The sequence below is a fragment of the Mus caroli genome, chromosome 11 (genome assembly GCF_900094665.2).
Source record: "Mus caroli chromosome 11, CAROLI_EIJ_v1.1, whole genome shotgun sequence".
NCBI classification, from domain to species: Eukaryota; Metazoa; Chordata; class Mammalia; order Rodentia; family Muridae; genus Mus; species Mus caroli.
This window is the reverse complement of record NC_034580.1, coordinates 91,241,351-91,263,004: the sequence shown is the minus strand read 5'-3', so window position 1 is coordinate 91,263,004 and position 21,654 is coordinate 91,241,351. Positions and strand designations below refer to the sequence as shown.

General features: G+C 52.0%; 1 protein-coding gene across 1 annotated transcript; it reads left to right on the top strand.

Moving 5' to 3' along the window:
• The first annotated feature begins 735 nt into the window (after nt 1–735).
• Nucleotides 736–5,398, top strand: Nxph3 (neurexophilin 3). The gene is made up of 2 exons (XM_021178043.2): nt 736–1,142; nt 3,724–5,398. Exons 1-2 carry the CDS (start codon nt 1,089–1,091, stop codon nt 4,426–4,428), a joined length of 759 nt encoding a protein of 252 aa, XP_021033702.1. The 5' UTR covers nt 736–1,088; the 3' UTR covers nt 4,429–5,398.
• The last annotated feature ends 16,256 nt before the right edge of the window (nt 5,399–21,654 follow it).

Here is a 21,654-nt window from a genome sequence, read left to right as displayed (position 1 = left end):
TCAGGAGGCAAACCCTTACCCCAACCTCAGAACCCAGCCTGGTCCCTAGTGGTCTCTTCAGCCCAGCGCCTCAACCAAATGCTTCTTACTGATTGCTCTTAGGTCGTCTAAGAAGAAAAGGAACGAATGTGCTAGGGAAAAGGGTGCAAGCTAGACACTTAGAAGAACTTCCCTCAGCACCCTCATCAAGTCTTGCAGGAACCATCAGCTGTGATCCGCTGTAAATATCCTTGAGCCCTTAAAAATGGATTTAGGTAGAGTCGTCTTTCCAAATTCCAGGACTCCTAGGGTGGAGGTAGGTGGAGCGACAGATTCCCGTGTGCCCGCTACAGAAAAGAAGGCGCGCTGCCAGAAGGGCGGAAAAGCTGATGTCCCCATCCGCGGTCTTCCAGCCTCTCGCCTCCTCTCCCAGAGCTCCTCCGCCCTCCTCCTGTCCCCTACGCTGGAAATTGGGCGTCCCAGGTCCCCAGGCTGCTGGCCGGCAGGGGAGGAGTTAAATCCGGAGGTACCGACTGGGCTCACCGTACCTGCCGCCGCCGCCGCCGCCGCCAGTGGGAGGGACGAGGAAGCGGGAGGCGCCTGGGCGCCAGGAGCGCTCCAGTCTGGCGGGGCGCAGCGCAGGGAGCGGGCGGCCGCGGCTCGGCGTGGCCCGGGGCGTCCGCCAGGGGGCGCGCCGCGACGGGGCGGGAGGGGCCGTCTGGTCTGGGGAATTAGCACCGGGGACGGGCGCGCGCGCAGGTCCCCAGCACATCTGGGTGAGAGCCGAGCCTCTGGAAACAAGCGGGGCGCCGAGCGCCTGTCTGGAGCGGCAGAGTCACCGCTCAGCCGGAGCCCCTTCGAGACGCTCCGGGCGCACATCTGGGACCGGGAGAAGGGACCGCGCGGCGAGCAGCTGGACTCGGGGAGGGGGCGGCGGCTGCACAGCTGGACCGAAGGGGGCGGGGTCGGTCCCAGCAACTGGCTGAGGGGAGGGCCGCGAGCCACCGGGAACCGGAGCATGGGACAGCGCGCCTGAAGGAGCAGTCCGGGACGGAGGGGGCCTGGGACCCCGAAAGGAAAAGAGAGACGAGTGAGAGCAAAGGAGGAAGATGCAACTGACCCGCTGCTGCTTCGTGTTCCTAGTGCAGGGCAGCCTCTATCTGGTGAGTGGTCCGCGGGGAGCGGCGCAGGGCGGGGGCCAGGGAATGGGGAGAGCGCGGGAAGCTGCGGAGCCCTGAAACTTTCTCCCTCCCCCCACCCCGGCATCCTGGGGATGCGGTGAACGCTGGAGGCTAGGGGAGAGGGCGGGTCCGAGGCCAGAGGCTGGACTGGAAGGGTTAATAGGGGCGGGGAGGAGGGTGCTTGGATGGCCCACCCACTCCGCGGCTGATCGCGGGAGGTGAGAGTGACACTAGGGAAAAGGCCCCCCAAGCTGAGTAGCCAAGGATTACCCGACCTCTCGTAGCAGCATCCCAGGACGCGCGAAACGGGGGTGGGGCAGGTGACCTGCCCGGCCAGGGGACGCGGTATTCTTCTTTGACCTCTGGGGCCCAGAGAATCCCGAACTGTGGGCCCTGGCGCGCCAAACCCGGGCGGACCGGGGGCTGCCCCCGCGTCCCTGCCTCCCGCCGTCCCTCTCGCTCCCTCCCTCCTCGCCTGTTGTTTTCCTCGCCTCTCCCGGCAGCGCGCAGCCCGAGCCCCACAGGACCTGGGCAGGCGGCTCCCGCCCCAGGCGCTCAGAGCAGCTGAGCTGAGCGCCCAGACCCCGCTCCCCCGCGGCCCAGGATGCCTTGGAACCCCACCCCGGACCCTACCCTGTAGCTTAACTCCCTCGCGACCCGTGCCCACCGCCCCACATCTGCCCCGACCCTAATCCTGTCCTGGAGAAGCCTCCGCCTCGGCGCCACTGGAACGGTCCCCTTCCTCAAAACAATTCCCATTGACAGCAACCCTTCCATTCCTAGTCCACTCTCGGGGAGGATGTCTTCCCTGCTTGGCCCTTTCCTGTGGCCCTCTTTACTACTGAGCTATAAACCCTAGAGCCAAGTACGCACAGGTGGGCAGCCTTAAACCCAAACCCAGGAGCCTTCCTTCTTGACTTCTGACCCTGGGGCACTGGGGACTTGGGAGGCAGGAGCAGTCTTAACTCCGGGACTGGCTTGGTCACCAAGGCCAGAGCAAGAGGCATAAGAACTAAACCCTTTGGAGCCTCCCATCCCAGCTCCTCAGGATTCCCTCCGCCCCACCCATGTCATCATCAGTCCAGATGTTGTGGCTGAGCTCCTGTCCCCTCACTGGTGACATAGACACACTGGGAAGAACTCGGTTTCGGAAACTGAGCAAACACACATTCAGGCCATGGAGCCTAGGGAACCAGGTAACCTCCCTGTTGCCCTGCTGAGCCCCACTGGCTCTTTCCACTCTCCTCCAGGAAGCCTCCCCAAGGTGTGGCCTGTCACCATAGCTGAGCCTGTGTAGGCAAGACAAGCCCTGGCGGAGTTTGACAGGGCATTCCAGGTGGAAACAGGGCTTTGGTAAAAGTCTTTTGCAAAAGGTCGTGAGGTGGGACTGTGTCTGGTGATGGGAAGGCTGACACTTGTGGCCCATGTCTTGTGATGTAACCTGCAAGGCCCGATGTCCTCACCTGTGAAATGGGACTCACAAGAGCTGGTCCCTTATCATGCAAGTGCCATCTTGGCATGTCATCACGTGTTCCCCAGAGAAGGATTTTGCTCCCACAAGCTTGGCCATCCTGGGTGTGGCATCTGCTCCTGGTCTCCTAGCCTTAGCAAAACCTGAACCAAACTGGTAACTGCCCAGGACTCTGGCTGGGTTCTGGATTCTTATTTTGTGGTGCATAGCATAGGCTGTCTTTGCCTCTAAAGTCAGCAGTTATACTAGGCTAGGAACGGTGTCCCAGCCAGAAGACTAAAACGTCTTAAAAGATATAAGGGGTGTGTGTGTGTGTGTGTGTTGACAGAAGGGAGCTCCCAAGGTAGGGGTGGGGGTCCCCAAATAAATTGCAACCCCCAACTCTAGGTGAAGGACTCCTGGAAGATAGAAAGAAGTGAAGCTTCCGTGGCACCTGGATGTTTCAAGGGTAGAAATTCTCCCCCTAACTGGGCAGTCTTGGCTGGCCTCAGTGGAAGAGGCTGTACCTAGACCTGCAGTGACTTGAGGTGTCAGGGTGGGTTGGTATCCAGGAGGAACCTCACCCTTCTCAGAGATGAAGGAGAGGGAGAGATGGGGGAGGGGCAGTGGGAGGAGGGACTGGGAGGAGAAGAAGGCTGTGATCAAGAAGTGAATAAATAAATTGGAGGGAAAGGGGTAGACAGTCTGCATTCCCTTCAGACTGGGGGGTCTTCTGCAAGATCAGAAGCCAAGCCCTCCCATCTGACTGGGGCCTATCTGGAGAGTAGAGTTGTGTGTCTCTGGTACCCTAGTCCATGGAGAGGAGAGACGTCCAGCCAACCCCCTCCAGATTTTGGATAGCAGGCTGAGGCAGGGCAGTAAAGATGAGATATGGAGATGACTGAAGCATCAGAACACGAGGGTGGATTATGAAAGAGCCAGGGTGCACACCTGACCCCCAAGGGAACAAGTGTGTATTTCTCCACCCCCACCCCCTTAGCCTGAGTGAACAGGGACAGAGACCAGGTAGATACTGATGGGATGCTCTGCCAGATCTCAAATCTAGGTCCTCTGAGGACAAGGTTCTAATTCTCTTTCCAAATCCCTCCATAGGTCATCTGCGGCCAAGACGATGGCCCGCCTGGCTCAGAGGACCCTGAACACGATGACCATGAAGGCCAGCCTCGGCCTAGGGTGCCTCGCAAGCGAGGTCACATCTCACCTAAGTCCCGCCCCTTGGCTAACTCCACCCTCCTAGGGCTGTTAGCCCCACCCGGGGAGGTTTGGGGTGTCCTTGGGCAGCCCCCCAACCGCCCCAAACAAAGTCCCTTACCCTCGACCAAGGTGAAAAAAATATTTGGATGGGGTGATTTCTACTCCAACATCAAGACAGTGGCCCTGAACCTGCTGGTCACAGGCAAGATTGTGGACCACGGAAACGGGACCTTCAGCGTCCACTTCCGCCACAATGCCACGGGCCAGGGTAACATCTCCATCAGCCTTGTACCCCCCAGCAAAGCTGTGGAGTTTCACCAAGAGCAGCAGATCTTCATCGAAGCCAAGGCATCCAAGATTTTCAACTGCCGGATGGAGTGGGAGAAGGTAGAACGGGGCCGCCGGACCTCGCTCTGTACCCACGACCCAGCCAAGATCTGTTCCCGTGACCACGCTCAGAGCTCGGCCACCTGGAGCTGCTCCCAGCCCTTCAAAGTTGTCTGCGTCTATATTGCCTTCTATAGCACGGACTATCGACTGGTGCAGAAGGTGTGCCCAGATTACAACTACCACAGTGATACCCCCTACTACCCATCTGGGTGATCTAGATGGGCAGCAGAGGCCCGTGCAGGAGGCTGGCTGGCTGGACACTGGGCAGAGAAAGGGATGAACCTCAGGTAGGGAGGGGGTGGAGAGTAAGAGAGGCCCGGTGGGTCAGGGTCAAGCTTCAGGTGTTGGGGAAGGGTCCTCAGTGCTGTGCCCAACCTGAGGTTAGAAGGTACTTGTTATGGAAGAGAAATAGGCCCTGGGCAGCCTTACAGGGCTTTCCCTCCTATCCAAAGCAGATGCTGGACCCCGAGGCCCCTGGGCAGGGAAGCCAGGCAACCCCAGATCAAGCCACAGAGAAGACCTCAACCTTTGGCTCTCTCCTTGCTATTCAGAAGGAGAACAGTGGTCAGCAAAGGGGAGTCCAACTGTGTAGACAACTTAGGATGGAGAGCTCAATGGTGTCTCCCATGGGAGCCGGCAGTGGGCAGCCCCCCCCCCCCCCCCGCACTGAGGCTGAGGTGGCAACCTCATCCCCACCCTTGGGTGTTTGCTGTCATGACTCTCAGTCACCAGCCAGGCCATTCCTTCTCAGAAGTCCCCTCTCCCTCCAGCACTTTTGCACCGCTGACACCTCTTGCTGATGGCACGCCACCCTTGTCCTTCAGCTGAGACAGGATGATTATATGACTATTAGGTCCTGTTAGCATGAGGGGCACAAAGCAGAAGTCCGCCCATGTGCTGTGTGCCCATCCTCTGCCCTAACCACCTGCTGAGAGTTCTCCCTCCCTCGACAGCCAGCTCTTCCTGTAAGACTGGGGCATTCTGGGATAGGGATAGGGCCTCCTTTGCTGGACGGTGGGGCTATCTGCAGAGGGAGGCTCAGGAGGCTGTGTGGCCATGCTGGAACTGTGCCCTAGTGTTGTCTGTGGGGTGTGGGGGGGAGGGGGGGAAGTCTTGTGAGATGCCCTGTCACTTCTCTGTGCAGAGTCTTGTCCTTGGAGCAGGAAATAAAACATTCCCAGGACACTGTATATTCTATTCTAAGTTATCTAGGGGAGAGGGACCATGGGCCCCCTGGCTGGCTAGCGTGGTCCAAATGGGAACCAAAGCTGCAGATCTCTTGGAGCTAGGGGCTCACTGAGGGCTTTTGGGCTGGCTTCTTTGACACCCTTTGCTGGCACACTATCTAGTGCCAGAGGCCCAAAGTAACACTTATGGGGCTGGTCATGGCACCCAAAGGGGCAGCTTGAGGGGAAGAGGCAGCAGGGGAGGTAAGGCTGACATCTTCCTCCCCAGATCCTCCCTGAAGTACCATCTCGAGCCCTGCAGGGGGCAGTGGTAGATGCCCAGAGGTGCCCCAGCTCTGCCATTGTTTTTCTGCATGGCCTGATCAAGCCCACTGTCCTTGCTGGCCTCTTTCTGTTTCTTTCTCTGTATCACGCAGCCCTCACACCCATGAGAATCACCCAGAGGGCTTATGCTCCTGCAGCCTTCAGGGTCCCACCTAACTCAGCAGGAGTGTCTCTGGGCCGGCCTGGGGACATGCTGACATCCTGTGAAAACTGCCTGGTGACCTCTAAGCAAACTTGGCTCCAGCTCCAGAGGATGAAGAGGTTCGTCTCTGCTCTCTCCAGCTGTGACTCCCATCTGCCTCTTGGGGTAGAAGGAACAGACTGAGGTAGCATGGGGACAAGTGAGACTAGCCACTTCCTCCTCCAGCTGGAGACTGCATCAGCATGGGGTAAAGGCCCAGGCAAGGCTCCTTGACACTGGGGGCTTGGTGAAGGGAAGGCTGGAGCTCCAATCATGCTAGGTCATCCTAGGTTTACTCTCCTAGAAGATCTGCATTTAGGTCCCCAGGGTCCCTTTCAGAAGTGTAGCCATAATGGGGAGAGTCCCAGAGTGAGAACCAATGTCCTGATCATTTCCGGTCTTCGCTCTCTGCCCACTATCTCTGAGCCCAGATGGTCCACAGGTACACATGGCAGCACACAGACACCTGGTTGTAGCCCCTCTGTATGTGAAATGACCTAGAAACCAAGATGGATGGGAGGGGAGGGGAGGGGGGAACGGCACACTCCCTTCTCATCTATGCCCTGAATCACCCTAGAGCCATTTCTCCTGAGGAGACTCAAGACTGCGCATGCCTCTACACACTTTCTCTCTCCTCCCCCTCCGTACCACTGACCAGAGTTAGAACTTGGACTTGGCCCCGCCCAATGCCCCACCCCCGCCAAGAAAAATCTTGGCTACTGGAATCTGGAGGGTTCTCCCACCTGTGCCTCTCACCAGACACTGTCCCAAGGCACCTGTAGGGTCTGGTGGAAGAGGAAAAAACATGTGAGGCGCCCCCATCCCCACCTCTGTGTACAAACTGAACTCTAGCAAAGCTCGGGCACTCTGACCCGCCCCTCCTACTCCTCTTCTCCTGCGGAGAGCCAGCTGCTGCGGACAGCTGGAGGGCCCGGCCTTTCTGGCACACGGTGCTGCCTGCACAGGGGGTGGGTTCATTTTAATAACTTCATTTCACCCTCACGCACACTCTGCCTCCTCTTCCCTGCCTATCTGCCTTCCCCAGCAACCAGGCTGTTTTCAATTCAGATTTGGCTAACAAATATCTTCCCAAGTCCTAATTCATTAGAGGAGACCTCCGGTCTCTCTCAGTCTTTTCAGAGAGTTCATGAGCCCCTTCGATCCTCCCAAGGGTAGCAGATCTATTTCCCTGGCTGAGAGATTACCCATTTCTGCCCTTCTGAGCAACAGCTAGGAATCCCGTGTAGAGACCGGACCTTGGATCCCACAAAGCACCCAGACCTCTCCCTCTGGCCTTTGGGAGCATCCACAAAGAACTGGTTCTTCTTGACGAGCCTTCTAAAAGTTCAAGGTTTCTTTGACCTTGAGACCAGCCTGCAACCTTTTCAAGCTGTTTGGGGGACCTACTTCTGGTCTGTCCGCACCCTCCCACCCCACCCCACCCCCGCAACTAAGTAGGTAGGGCCTTATCTCTCCAATGGGTTTATCCCCTGGAGCAAGCCTGCCACATCCTCTTCAAGGATGTGGCTTGTGTCTCTCCATCAGAGCTGGGAGGGCATCTGAGGCATCCTGATGTCATCTCTTCCCCACTGTGATGAACTGTGTCTCTTTCAAACAGTAAGCCTCTTTGAAGAGGAACTGGGTGGTGCTTTAGACCGAGGTGAAGGCTGTACCTCCTCTTATCAGAGTAGCATCTTCCTGAGGCCAAGAACTGTTCTGTGGATGAAGGAAAACCACTCTGTCCTGAACACCAGGATACTTGGAGTTGCTGTGCTCTTTAGCTGTGAATGCACACAGGCGCCACCTGGCTTCAGCAGTCTCCATACTGCAGTGACTTTCTCTGTAACCTGTGAGCCAGTGGAGACTTCCCTGTCAGCAAAGCCCGGTTAGTTCTCCTCCTGGTGAAGCTTAAGGCAAAACTGAATGGGTTTCTGTCCCTCCTCCCTCTCCTTCGTTCTCTTTCCCTAGATGAGCAAGCGGGAACTGAGTCACCCCCTTCCCCATCCTTGGCAGGAGAGCTGATGACCTTGCATGTGGCAGGTTCCCGTGGCGAGGCCTATTGCTCAGAGATGCACAAGGTGGGTGGGTGGAGAGGGAAGTTGGAGGAAGGGGTTTACGGGGGTGGAGGCAGCTAAAGGTCATCCGGTGATCAGGGACTTGGATCATCGAGTGGGCTTTCGCAATAGGTTGCAGGAAACTCAATGAACCAGTTACTGAGTTGGGAAGCGATCCAATGTCTTGGCTGGGAGTGGGAGAGAGGAATGTTACTCCTGAAGAAGAATCTTAGTCCTGTGGTGCTGCCTGGAGAACCGGGGGCTGGGGTGACAGGTGACAAGAGACGCCATCAGTCCCACCAGGCTCAGGCAAGGTGGGGTTGGGGCGGCACCTGCCGATTATGCAAAAGTCCTGGAGTAGCACAAATGCCACAAAAGAGACCTGGGTCTTGCTGGTAAGGGGACAGGTCCTGGTTTCACTAGGAACCTTGTTTCTTGTTGACCTGCTAAGCTGTGAGAGCTGACCCAGTAAGTGGAGTCAAGGTTGCTGAGCTCAAGGCTTCTCGGCTCATTATCTCAGAGCCACCTGGCTTCATGTCTCCAGGAACGTGTTAATTCCTCCTGAACCGCAGAGGCTTCTAAGGAAATGGCAACAAGGCATGCAGGGAGCTTGAGCTGGTCCCCAGAGTGGAATGGATTATCTGAATGATCTTGGACAAAGGACCCTCTCCCAATGCCTCTTTTGAGAGTGTTTTGTTTTGTTTTGAGACTGTTTCTTTTCTTTTCTTTTCTTTTTTTTTTGTTTCATTGTATAACCTTGGCTGTCTTGAAACTAGCTGGCCTCGAACTCTGAGATCCGCCTGCCTCTGCCTCCGGAGTGCTAGGATGAAAGGTATGTGCCACTTCTGCCTGGCTTGAATATTTTGAGACAGGGTCTCACTATGTAACTTGGCTGGTCTGGAACTTGTTAAATAGACCAGATTGGTCTCAAACTCAGAGATCCACTTGCTTCTGCCTCCTGAGTGCTGGGAACAAAGGTATGTGCCACATCACTCAATGAGCTTCCTCATTTGAAGAAGTGAGAGTTCTCCCTACCTTGGTGCAATGTTGGGGAAATTATTGGGCCAAGGCTGGGCCACGGTGGGACCATGGCGGGACCATGGCGGGATCACGACGGGACATGGATTCCTATTCTAGTTCTGCTACATAATACCTACAGCAGAAATGGCTAATTGTCTCATAATATATGTGATGGTTCATCTGTATTGCCAGCTAGACTGGATGTAGAATGGAGTTGAGGCCATACCTCTACCGTTGTATCTTGTCTGCAAGGGTGTTTCCAGAGAGGTTTAACTGAAGTTGGAAGATTGGCCCCTGGGTGTGGGAAGTATTATCATGTGGCTGGCACCCTAGACCGAATAGGAAGAAAGAAAAAGCTGAGCACCAGTATCTATCCCTTTGCTTCCAATGGGTGCAATGTGACCAGCTGTCCCACTCTCATGGTGTGATCCCTTCCCTGCTGTGATTCGAGCCTACACAAACAAACAAAGCCTTCATTTTTTTTTTTTTTGAGGGGGGTGCTTTTCTGAGACAGGGTTTCTCTGTATAGTCCTGGCTGTCCTGGAACTTACTCTGTAGACCAGGCTGGCCTCGAACCCAGAAATCCACCTGCCTCTGCCTCCCAAGTGCCACCACGCCTGGCAAAGCCTTCATTTTTATCCATTGTTGTCGTTTGTTGTTATTGTTATTATAGGAAAAAGAGAATTAATACACCATCAGTCTTTCCTGCCTCCTTCATAATGGGATCCCCAGCTGCTAGTTGGGCACACAGCTGCCTGACATAATCCTATATTTCCCTGCCCCCATTCCGCACCCTTGTCTTTTACATGTGACCCTGTGGCTGAGATCTGGCCAGTGACCTTTAGGCCAAGTGCTTATAGAGTAAGTTTCAAGCATCTTAAGGTAGAGGTGTTCACCCTTGGCTCCTTCTCTGTCCCTCATCTACCCTGCTATCTGGCAAATGTGGACACTAGCCGCTAGATGCTAGCATAAGTGCCACGGAGACGTGGGGGAGTGGCAAGCTGGATGGGGATATGGTCTTTGAGAACCCTAAGCTGCCTGCAGACTTCTGTATGTGAGAAAAATGGAATTCCCATCATCTTCAACCCTCTGTTTTAGGGTTCCTCTTTTTCCCCCTTCCTGAGACAAGACCTCATATAGCCCAGGCTGGCCCAGCCCAGCTATATATACCAGAAACTGCCCTTGGGCTCTTCCCAGTCCTCCTACCTCTATCTCTGAGGGCGAGGGCGAAGGCGAAGGCTAGAGGCAGGGGCCCTCATGCCCTCAAGATCTCCTTTTCTCGCCGGGCGTGGTGGCGCACGCCTTTAATCCCAGCACTCGGGAGGCAGAGGCAGGCGGATTTCTGAGTTCGAGGCCAGCCTGGTCTACANAGTGAGTGCCAGGACAGCCAGGGCTACACAGAGAAACCCTGTCTTGAAAAAACCAAAAAAAAAAAAACCAAAAAAAAAAAACCAAAGATCTCCTTTTCTCGAAGCTGTTGTTGAATTTCGTGTTGAAGCACTTGAGTTCCTGCAGACTTTGGTCTCCTTATCGGTAGAACTGAAATAACACCCACACATCCCAACACATCTCAGAAATGTTAGAGACTCCTGGGCAAGAAGGAAACTGCTGCTCTCCCCTTCCATGGCCCCATTTATGGAGGTGGTACAAGTCGCTTTATTCAGGGAGCCCCAGGGAGTTCAGGATTCTCTGCACCCCCCCCCCATCTGAAGGACCTCCAGGCCCCAAATTCAGTCCTCACGTGTCTAAGTCCCCATACACATTCTGATGTTGGTGACACACAATCCTCGTTAAGGGCCTAACTGATCCCAGCCAGATGGGATCCTAATTTAATTAAAACCCTTTAATTACCTGCAACAACACTGCTTTGGAAGTCCAGAGGCAGAAGGGGGTTAGTGATGGGAGGGGGGCACTGTTGACAGGGCAGAGGAGTGGCTGGCCTTTCAGCCCTGAGGGAGCTGGCATGGCCTCCCATGTTTCCCATTGTGGTGGCCACAGAGAGCCTGGAATAGCCAGCACAGCCAGAATTCTGGCTTGGTCTATAGGGCACAGCTGGGACATGTCGGGGAGTGGTTTTGCAGAACAGATCCTTGGGAAACAGAGTACCAAGCTCTAAAGCCTGATGCTGCCCGTGTGGGCTCTGAGCCGAGAGCAGGACCTGCACGGTCTGCTTACAGGACCCCGACCCTTCCCCAGGCCAATCTGGGTAGAAGAAAGCATGATTCAGATTCCTTTCCGTGGCTCTGGTTAAAGAAACAGGGGTACCTCTGTACCCACCAAAGGAAAGCGGTGCCTATAACAGTCTCTCTTCAGTCTCATTGTCTTGGGTGTGGAAGGGGAAAGGGGTCACTTTGGTAGGCTGCAGAGGGGTCTCGTAGCTTAAAGACCCCTTCCTGTAATGGCAGAATGAGTCCAGCCTGGCCAGAGTCTGCCAAGCCCTGGCAAGGACAGCCCGAAACCCAGACTCGTGAGCTGGGCTATTTATAGGCCCTGTGGACATCATCCGTTAATACCCCTTCTGTTCTTCCTTGGTACTTATTCACTCAACAAATATTGTTTAATAAAGCCTCTCTAACTTCCAGCTGGTCTCCGCTGGGCCAGGAGACCCAGACAAGAGGCATGGGTTCACACTGGAGCCATCGACGCAGAGGAAGTGTTCTATTGGGGTCAATGAGCTGCCAGGGGCTGGGACAGAAACAGGAGTCTCAAGAGGAAGTGGCTCCAGGGTATGGGAGCCACAGGCCCCGCCCCCTCCCCACAGTCCGGCCTCTGGAACGACAACCCCAGCCCGGGAGCAGCTTGGCTTAGCTTTATGGATAGGGTCTTGTTTTGGTTTGGTTTGGTTTGGTTTGGGTTTTTTTGGTTTTTCGAGACAGGGTTTCTCTGTGTAGCCTTGGCTGTCCTGGAACTCACTTTGTAGACCAGGCTGGTCTCAAACTCAGAAATCTGCCTGCTTCTGCCTCCTGAGTGCTGGGATTAAAGGCGTGCGCCACCACGCCCGGCTTGGATAGGGTCTTTTAATACGTAGGGTCTTTGTATGACATCCTTACTGTCCTCCTATACTGGATACCCCCAAACCTGGTTCCTCTGCCATCCTCTCTCCCCAGCCTCTGCAGAGCCGGATCCTAACTTGAACTGTATGTGCAGTACTGTGTACCTACTCACTTTGGGAGTCTTAGAGAATGTGGGCTTCCCCGATGGACTCGGGAGGAAAGAGAGGGTGCGCACAGGGCACACTGTTGTCAGCCTGGAGGCTCCCTGAGGCAGGCGGTGTGAGGCCACCTCTGAATGGTCTGGGTGGTACTTCCCCAGGACTGTAGTGTGACACTACCCGAACCCAAGTACCCTGGCCCCTTGAGCTGTGTGTGCGACATCACACCCCTTGTGCCTGATGGTACTCTTTGTGAATACCTTCCTTCTCAGGAGGACAGAAAGTGGCTGCTGCACCCCTGCATCCCTACGAAGAGCGAGGGCAACAGAGGAAACACAGGGTTGGCACACGTCCTTCCGGTCCTCAGTGGACCGTTGTCTACTCTAAAATGTTCTTCACGGTTCACTCTTGGGAAATGGTGATGAGGGGCTAGGATCATCAATTGTAAAATAAATAAATCTTCTAGCCATCTTCTTTATTCCAGGAGGCCTAACCCAGGACTCCTTTTGTGGTTTGGGAAAAGAGAAGTCTCCAGGGTGCCAGGGAACCTGAGCTTCCTTCTCCCAGGAGTTAGGGTTAGGCTATGTAGAGTCAGCATATGTCTGAAGGGAGCTGGGCTTGAGTCTTCCCTGCTAGGTGATTTTGGTGTGGTCCCCTGGCCTCTCTGAGAGGAGGTAGTAAACTCCCCGGGGCATCTATGCTCACATGGCGACTGGAAGGATGTGCCCTGTCAGTAGTGGCACGTGTGGCAGGTTCTGGGTTGTTATCACTCAGCTACCCTCCAACTACCTCCTCCAACTCCTAAGCATCTCACAGGAGGAAGAAGGGTTTCTCTTTTTCAGGGCACACTGTGTAGCTCTGCAGCTGAGGATGGATTCTGGAGCCAGGCTGCCTGGATTCAAACTCTTCTTCTGATACTTCCTTACTGCAAAGTTGGAGAACAACTTTGTATCTGGATTTCTTTTAGGGGGCGGGGATTGTTGAGGCAGTGCTTCTTTGTGTAGTCCTAGCTGTCCTGGAACTTGTCGCCTCTGACTTGTCACCTGTTCCAACTCAGCAGACCAGGTTGGCCTCTAACTCAAGAGATCTGCCTGGCTCTGCCTCCTGAGCGCTGGGATTAGGGGTGTGTGCCACTGCCTCGGGCTTGTATCTGAATTTCTTTATTCATGAAGAGGGAGATAAGATGTTCTTTCTCTCTCAGGTTGCTTTTTAGAATGAGTGAAGCATCAAGAAATGTGTGTAGCACGGCTGTAGACTCCAGCCACACATTCAGCCATCTCTGATTCTGGGTGGGAGGCTTAGAGAATGGTGGTCATGGAATCCCTCCACACATCTCTGGAGAATGTGGTGGCTAGAGGGGCTTTATTCAGTGAGATAACAGCCAGAGTGCAGCCTCCACACACACACACTCTGCCAGGGTGCTCTCCCATCCCACTGCACCAGGGTTTCAACCCCAATCTGGGGTCCTCAGCTGTGCCCAGGCCAAACTCAGCCCCTTCCCTTTCTCTTTGGCCACCTACATCATCTTCACCCACTTGAGAAAGAATGGTCTCCAAGGTGACCAGGATTCTCTTTCTCTGGTTCAGCCAGCATGTTTGAAGCCAGTTACCTGTGAGCCTTAGACCTCTCCCCATTCCCCTGTGCATGGCTAGTTCATCGGCACAGATGGCCCCATGGTCCCTTGGTGGTACCCCCCCTTTTGCACCAAGCACGGCTCTGCCTTGGATGGGGCCCTTGAAGGTGAGAACTGTCCACTGGGCCTCCTGTTGAGTTCTCTGATGGGCCCTGTGTGAACCGTTTCTTTTACATCCTAGAAGGACTGAGGGCATGGGGACACAAAGCTTAGCTAGAAAGTCTCAATCACAGCTAAGTCCTGAACTTAGTAGCTATGTGGAAGCTTTCTACAGGGACAAATAAACAGCTAGAGAGGAGCTGCACTCCTCCAGGCTGCTTTTTAAGGATATGACAGTGTTTCTGGTTTTGGGGGAGCACCAAGTTGAAATACACAAGTGTAGAAAGGCACATAACTAGCCCATTTACTAGTCCTGGCAGTTCCCTGGCCTGGGATGGGGGCTACTGCCGCTCAGTCAGGCTCTGCCATCTGCCACATCTCCGTGGAGATCAGAACTGAAGGGCTCATTGGAGGCAGGATTTTTCTTTTCTTTTTTTTTTTTTTTTTTAATGCAGCAGGATCAGGCTCAAGATGTCACTCTGGTGAGCAGAACTGGAGACGGGAGGGAAATGTCTAGGAAAACAGGGGAGAAATAAATGGAAGCTTCCATGCTCCAGAAGGAGGGAGGAACAGGGAACAGTAAAGACAGGAAAAGGAGAAGCAAGAGGAGGAGGATCGTGCAGAGAGGGGCTTGATTTAGCATCCATCTTTCCTGGGCCACCCAAGGCAGCAGCAGCCACCCAGGAAGCAGGGCTCTGGGCGTCAAGTGACTTCCTCCTGCCAACCTTTATTTTTGTATAACTGCAGGCTGAAGTGCCTCCATCCTGCCTTTTACCTCCTTCCAGAATGTGTGCTCTCCTGACCTTTGGAGCTATCACAATGGTGACAGTGAGAATCATAAATGGAGAACCCAAGAGTGACTTCCATGTGACCAAGATTCAGGACAGGCTGTTCCCTGGGACTTCAGCGGTCTCTTCCTCCTCTACAGTCAACAGTGAGCCACCTTGAACCCACAGGATACTGGCTAGCCAGGCACAAGACTTTTTTTTTTTCCCAGAGTGAATCCTGCTGTCAAAGATCCCTGTTCACCCAGAGGTATTCATATTTGTCAGTTTCTCACTATAGATTTATGCTCAAAGAAATCTTGAAAGGAGATGGACTCTAAAAGCCACCTGTGGCACAGGCTAGAAGTGGAAACCACCATACACAAACACACATAACATTGTCAGCTGTATATCTTTCTGGAGGCTCTATTCAATGCTAAATTCTGGGTTAGGGACATGACTTAATTTGCTCCCCAACTTCTTAGACATCTATCTGATATGTCCATTATATAGGTAAGAAAGTAAAAACTTTACCCTGGTCTGCACTCAGACCAGTGTCGCTTAAGGCTCAGATCCCGCGTGACAGCACTCAGCGATGCCTAGGTGCACCACCTCCAAGTCCTCTCCCATGGCTAGCTCAGACCTCCCTTTAGACACCACTCTTTCCCAGTTGTGGCCATCTCCTCATTTCGACTTAACTATAAAAAGCACAGGTCAGGTGTGGTTGCATACACTTTTAGTCTCAGCATTCAAGGGGCAGAGGCAGGAGGATCTCTCTGAGGCCAGGTCATCCTGGTCTACGTAGCATGTTCCAGAACAGTCTTAGCTACATAAGGAGACCTTGTCCCTACCCTACTCCCTCCACCCCCAAACTGACCAAACAAACAATGAGTCACTAGATACAAATGTGCTTACCTTCCCACTACTAGACAGGCCTACTAGTTTGTGCACTGCTTGAGCCCAGGCTACCTGGCCTTACTGTAGGTTGTCCCCTCTCTACTGAGCTCAGTTGGACCTTACTGGCTTCCTCTCTATTGGTCTACACCACCACGTCCAGCTCTAAATATGCTCACATCTTAGCAGTTAAGAGCAAGTACTGCTCTTTCAGAGGACACAAGTTCAGTCCCAGGCACCCATGTCCAGCAGCTCACAGCCACCTGTACTGTCAGCGCCAAGGGGGCCAGTTATCTCAAAGCTACCTGTACTCATGTGCACACACACTCCACCCGATATGCACATAAAAATGTGGATGAGTGTTTTGGCTGCATGAATGTCTATGCACATGTGTGCCAGATGTTCCGAGAGGCTAGAAGGCAGCATCAGATCTCCTGGGACTGCAGTAATTGATGGTTGTGGGCTGCTATGTGGGTGCTAGGAATTGAATCTGGATCCTCTGGAGAAGTGGCTAGTGTTCTTAACCCCTGAGCTCTCTCTCCAATCCAACACATAATTTTCAAAAATTAAAAAAAAAAATCTTGGGCTGGAGAGATGGCTCAGCGGTTAAGAGCACCGACTGCTCTTCTGAAGGTCCTGAGTTCAAATCCCAGCAACCACATGGTGGCTCACAACCATCCTAAATGAGATCTGACGCCCTCTTCTGGTGCATCTGAAGACAGCTACAGTGTACTCAGATATAATAATGAATAAATCTTAATAAATAAATACCTTAAAACTTTCTGTAGACACACACACACAGACAGTCACATCCTCGTGTGCTCCTCTGCCTCCTTTATCCATCACAACACAGCCACATCTCAATGATTTGCCTGCATATCTTTTTTTTTAAAGATTTATTTATTTATTATATGTAAGTATACTGTAGCTGTCTTCAGACACTCCAGAAGAAGGCGCCAGATCTCGTTACAGATGGTTGTGAGCCACCATGTGGTTGCTGGGATTTGAACTCTGGACCTTCAGAAGAGCAGTCGGGTGCTCTTACCCACTGAGCCATCTCACCAGCCCTTGCCTGCATATCTTACCCGTGTACTACCTGACCCATTTGCAGTCTTATCCTGGAATGACCATAGACACCAAGGATTGCTGTGTGGCCAATTCTTCTCTGTCTCCCAAGCGCTAGGATCAAATGAGCCACCACCATCCAGCTGCCAGGTTGACAATTCTAATGAACATATTTTCTTACTTTTTCTTGTTGACACTTTTAACATATTTTAACTGTATTTTCTCTGGTTATTATCATCTCTATGCCACTGATGAATCTTCCTTTAATAAATATTTTAAACAGTATTTATGGGCTTATTATATTTTGTCAAACTCTAAGCTTAACAAGGAAGAGTCAGTTTTACTTGTGGCTGTGTGCCTAGAGACAGGCACAGTCCGTGGCATACTGTTGCATCTGTGAGTGAATTATTAGTAGTAAACAGAAACAGCATAAAACCTTTAAAAATATCTATCTTTAATTATGTACATATATGTACAAACATGTACATGTGAGCGCAGGGGCCCCGAGACCAGAGGTGACTGATCCTTTTGGAGCTAGTGTCACATGCAGCTGTGAGCTGGAAGCTGGGATTCCAACTTGAGTCCTCTGCAAGAGCAGTCAACCACTGAGCCGCCTCTCCAGCTCCAAAAGATTTATTTTTATTTATTTATTTGTGTGTGTGTGTGTGTGCATGCTGAGTGCGTGTGGGGTCTCAAAGAGGCCAGAAGAGGGCACTGGACTCCCTGGAGCTGATGTTCCTGGTGGTCATGAGCCACCCGCCATGGATCCTGGGAAGCTGGTGTGGGCCCTCTGGATGAGCCAGTACAAATGCTTAACCAGAGCTTCCCTAGCTTCACTCTAGCGTCTCTGAAACCTTTGTGGAGCCAAATCAAGGCAAAGATTTTTCAACGTTAGTGGGGGGACCCTGCGGACCACCCACTGCCACCTGGACACGCTCACATGCCCTTTCTTTTCTAGAGAACTTTGAAAGGATGCACAGTGGAGACCACGGCCCCCCAAGAACCACTGGTACTGCCGCATAAATCCTTGGTGCTGATGTTTGCTTTCCGTTAGTGCGCCAATCAACACAGATTCCTCGTACTGGTGAGAGACAGAAATAAAAATGTGTTAATTTACCCAGAGAGATCAAAACGCGTTACAAGACTATTGGTTCATGTATCAATGTCAACAGATCTACAGATGAACAATGACATACTATTTCAGTTTGCCATTAAGTGACACAAGTGCATTTTACATTTTATTTTTATTTTGTGTATATAGAGATTTGTCTGCATAAGTGTCTGTGCACCGCAAGCATGTTGGTGCCCGAGGTGGCTAGAAGTGGGCGCTGGGAATCAGAAGAGCGGCCAGTGCTCAAAGCTGCTGAGCTATCTCTCTAGTCCCACAAGTGCATTATTTTAAAGTACTGTGGGTTAACAGTAAATGACCAGGCACAGAGAGCTCAAAGAACAATCTAAAGCCACACTAGTGGTGTGCTACAGCTGGTTCACACTGGCTTTCTAGAGCCAACTGCTAAATTTTCAGGAAATCCTAAGAGCTAGCTGATAAATCACTGCAGGCAGGTTTCTGAGTTCCAGGCCAGCCTGGTCTATACAGAGAAACCCTGTCTCAAAAAAAAAAAAAAAAAAAAAACAGCAAAAAGGAATTAAATTGTATGACCATACAATTAACAAAGACAATATACGCTCAAAACCTCTTCTATCACATGAGGTTATTTGCATCCATGGTGTCTGTGCAGGGAAGATTCTAGAAAAGGGCACAGAGCACATTCCTTCCTAGTTCTCATTCAGTAAGGTCACCTTGAAGATGTGAAGTTAGCCATGGTGAGAGTACTTGAATCCTGCAGCCTGGCAAAGGGTTTCTGTATTTAGGAGCTAAATAACCCGCTTTTCATAGCACGCCAGGGAACCAACCACTGGCCCATGAAAAGATTTAAGGCGTGAAGCAAACTTTTACTTGAAAGATAGGCTGAAGAAGGACAGACACGAGTCTTTAGGGATTCATTCTCAAAAGAGTGTAGATTGAATCCGGCTGTTTTCTTTCTCAACTGAAAGCTACAGTTATTCTACAAACATGCGTCTCACGTTAGCCCACCACACGAACAACCTGTACACCATTGCACACATTGACTGAACTGTGTTCTTAGGTGTTGGCTCCCTTCTTCTCTTACTTATGCCGACTTAGCTTGTACTCGGTATGTTGATTCATCCTTTTTTAGCCTTGGCTTCTGCCTCCACCATGGCTGAAGGTGCTTTCTGGTAACCACTCATCTCCTAATGTATGCTTTCCAGTCCTGAGTTCTAAAGCCCCTCTGGTTTATTTATGCGGTAGAGCAGAAATCCTACCCTCTACCCGACAGCGAGCCTTGGGAAGGCCGAGCTCTCCCGTGCTACGTGAGCATTTGCTCTCTGAGTGGCCTAAGTTTTAGTCTCTCGTCACTTTGAGCACACATCTCTTTCCTGGATGTCTGTTTTCTTGGATTTGGAAAGATGAATATTTTGGCCACGGCCTTCTTCAGTTTGGGAAGTCATCATTAAGATCATTTCCCTGAGTGTTAGTGGACAATTCCATGTCACCGCCAGGCCACAGTGGCTTTTCACCTTCTCTTTGGTCCTCGGGTCTAAGCACCAAATATTCTATTGCCCGCAGTTATTTCTTGGCTCTGGGTCAGGAGGCGTGACCTTGAGGAAGTGACATCTCTACCTTCCCAGCTTACACAACTGGAATGAATGAGAGCCACAGGACAAGCCAGCAAGTGCTCAGAATGCCCCTGACATCTGTCTGCTGCAGGTCCGTTCCTATACTGGAGTGGCGTGTACTTTATCTTCATAATGTCTCTCCCCCAGAGTTGATCCCCTTCAACTCCTTAATCATTTCTGTTGCTTATATTGAATTCCCTCAAGTCTCCAATCCTTTTTTTTTTCCCCCTCAGAGTGCAGAAATCAGCAAACAGTACTGCAGATGTCACTTCCTCCTCCAGCATTAGAGGATTTACAGAGGGGGAGCCTCCGCTCACTTTGCTAATGGTTTAGAGATCCTATCAGCCAACAACATTCAAGTTTCTATTCTCATCTGGAGGTCAGAGCTTCTGGTTCTCCCAGCTCATTATCCCCAAGATTCATCTTCTACATCTGCTTTCTTGCTCACGGGATCCAGGAGGCATCCACCTATCCGGTCAAAGGTCCCCACAGTGGCACAGCCACCTATGAAATTAAAAGCGGGGAAAGCATGGCTACCTTGTGCATGCACGTACACGGCAGGCCAGTGAGACTCACCTGAATGTTTGATTAGTCAGCAAGCCATCAGAAATGAATCTAAAGGATGGAGGGCACAGAACGGTGAAAAGTCGGGAGACAAAGGAAACACACGGGGTCCAGGCTGATTAAAAAGATAATTAGTTGTGGAAAATAAGGTTGGGTTCCAGCCAAGAATTTGTCTTTGACAAAGGTATACAGAAAGCTGCAAATGCAGCCATGTTGCATGTTGATTTAGCAGTTCTTTTATAGGAGTTGAAGGGCCAGAACAAAGCACCAGTCAGCTTCACGTGCAGGGCCACCCCTTCTCCCCAGCCTGGGTGCTTGCTCACAAACACAGACAGTTTCCCTTCATCTGCATGGGTTCATCCAACATGGAGATCCCATGATAGGCTGAAGCCGCGCTTTAAAAGGAATTCTCGGAACACTGGTCCAGCCAGAGATCTTCGGGCCTGCCTGTCGTAGGACCTTCATGTTCCTGGCTAGAATTAAACAAGAAAAAAGCGGCAGCAGCTCTCTGACAGCTGAGGGCCGGCAGCCTTATCAGTGAGAAGGGAAAGAGGGACATTGCTTTCCTAAACTGTTCAAACCTATAAAGGTCTCCAAGCTGCCTAATAACAACAGACAGGTTTAATCTCCACGTAGGAAATGGGAAAAAAAAAATCTCCCCCCATGGATGGTCAGATATGAGGCAGAGGCTGACCATAGGGAGGTGGGGAGATGGGGACATTGCCAGATATTCTATTTGGCCCCCAAACCACAACTCCAAAGGTTCTGTGGAACTACTTGCCTGAAATATTGTTTTGATAAATAAGCCATATCCTTGTGGAATTGCAATCTCCAACTGTTCCACTGGCACGGACATCTCTGCAGTGACAGCACATGGCCCAGATTGTGGAGTTAACTTGAATTAAATTTCAGATGTGGGGGAGCTAAGGGAAGAGGTGGTGGCAGTGGGAGGTTTATGAACAGTATGCTGGGGCTCTGATGTTGTCATAACCAGATGGCTTCAACTGTATCGTTTAAACAAAAACAAACATGGCCAGAAAGAGTGTAATAACAGAAGTGCTGAGCCATTTCATCTATACCTGAAATTCCACCAGTTTGCGATCCTCAGTGAAGTCCATGCTGGAAATTCTACAAGTATGGAAAATCCCAGAACAGACCTCTTTATCCTGCTAAAAGCCAGATGTCAGGACAGCTCCCTTCCTGAAAGCACTTTCTCTGAGTCCTCCATCTTCAACCCAGGGCTGTGAATGAGTGAAGTTCAGGAAAGCAGATCTGCTTCGCCCTGCTGGGAGCTCTGAAGAACAGGCCAGTGGAGGCACCTTTCTGGGGCTTTGTTCTTACTATTCCCAGAGGAAGCGAGCTTCACTTCCAATTTTGTACCTAAGCACTCCCAAAATGGAACTTCCTCCCTTCCTTATGTAATCGTCAGGATGTGACATTAGATGAGCGGCTGCTCGGTACTTGTGTGACCTTAGGCACGTGCCTCCCTTGGGTTTCATCATTTCCAGCTACAGGCCAGCACCACCTATCACCTGTCCAACCAAACTCCTGGAGAGGTCAGGAGGTTTGGAAAGGACCCTGTGGATAAAGGTCTGCTGAAAACTGGGGATTATAGAACCAACACAGAGGCAGCACGGGCAGAGGAGATGCTGTATCCACCTGTACCACTGTGTCTATGCATCAGTTTGGAAGTGGGGGCCAGAGTGAAAGTGGCCAGCAGCCAGTACACAGGGAGGCAGACACTTCTTTACACAGGTCACATGAAGGAGGAAACTGGGAAGTGCCACAGGGTAAAATAAAGGA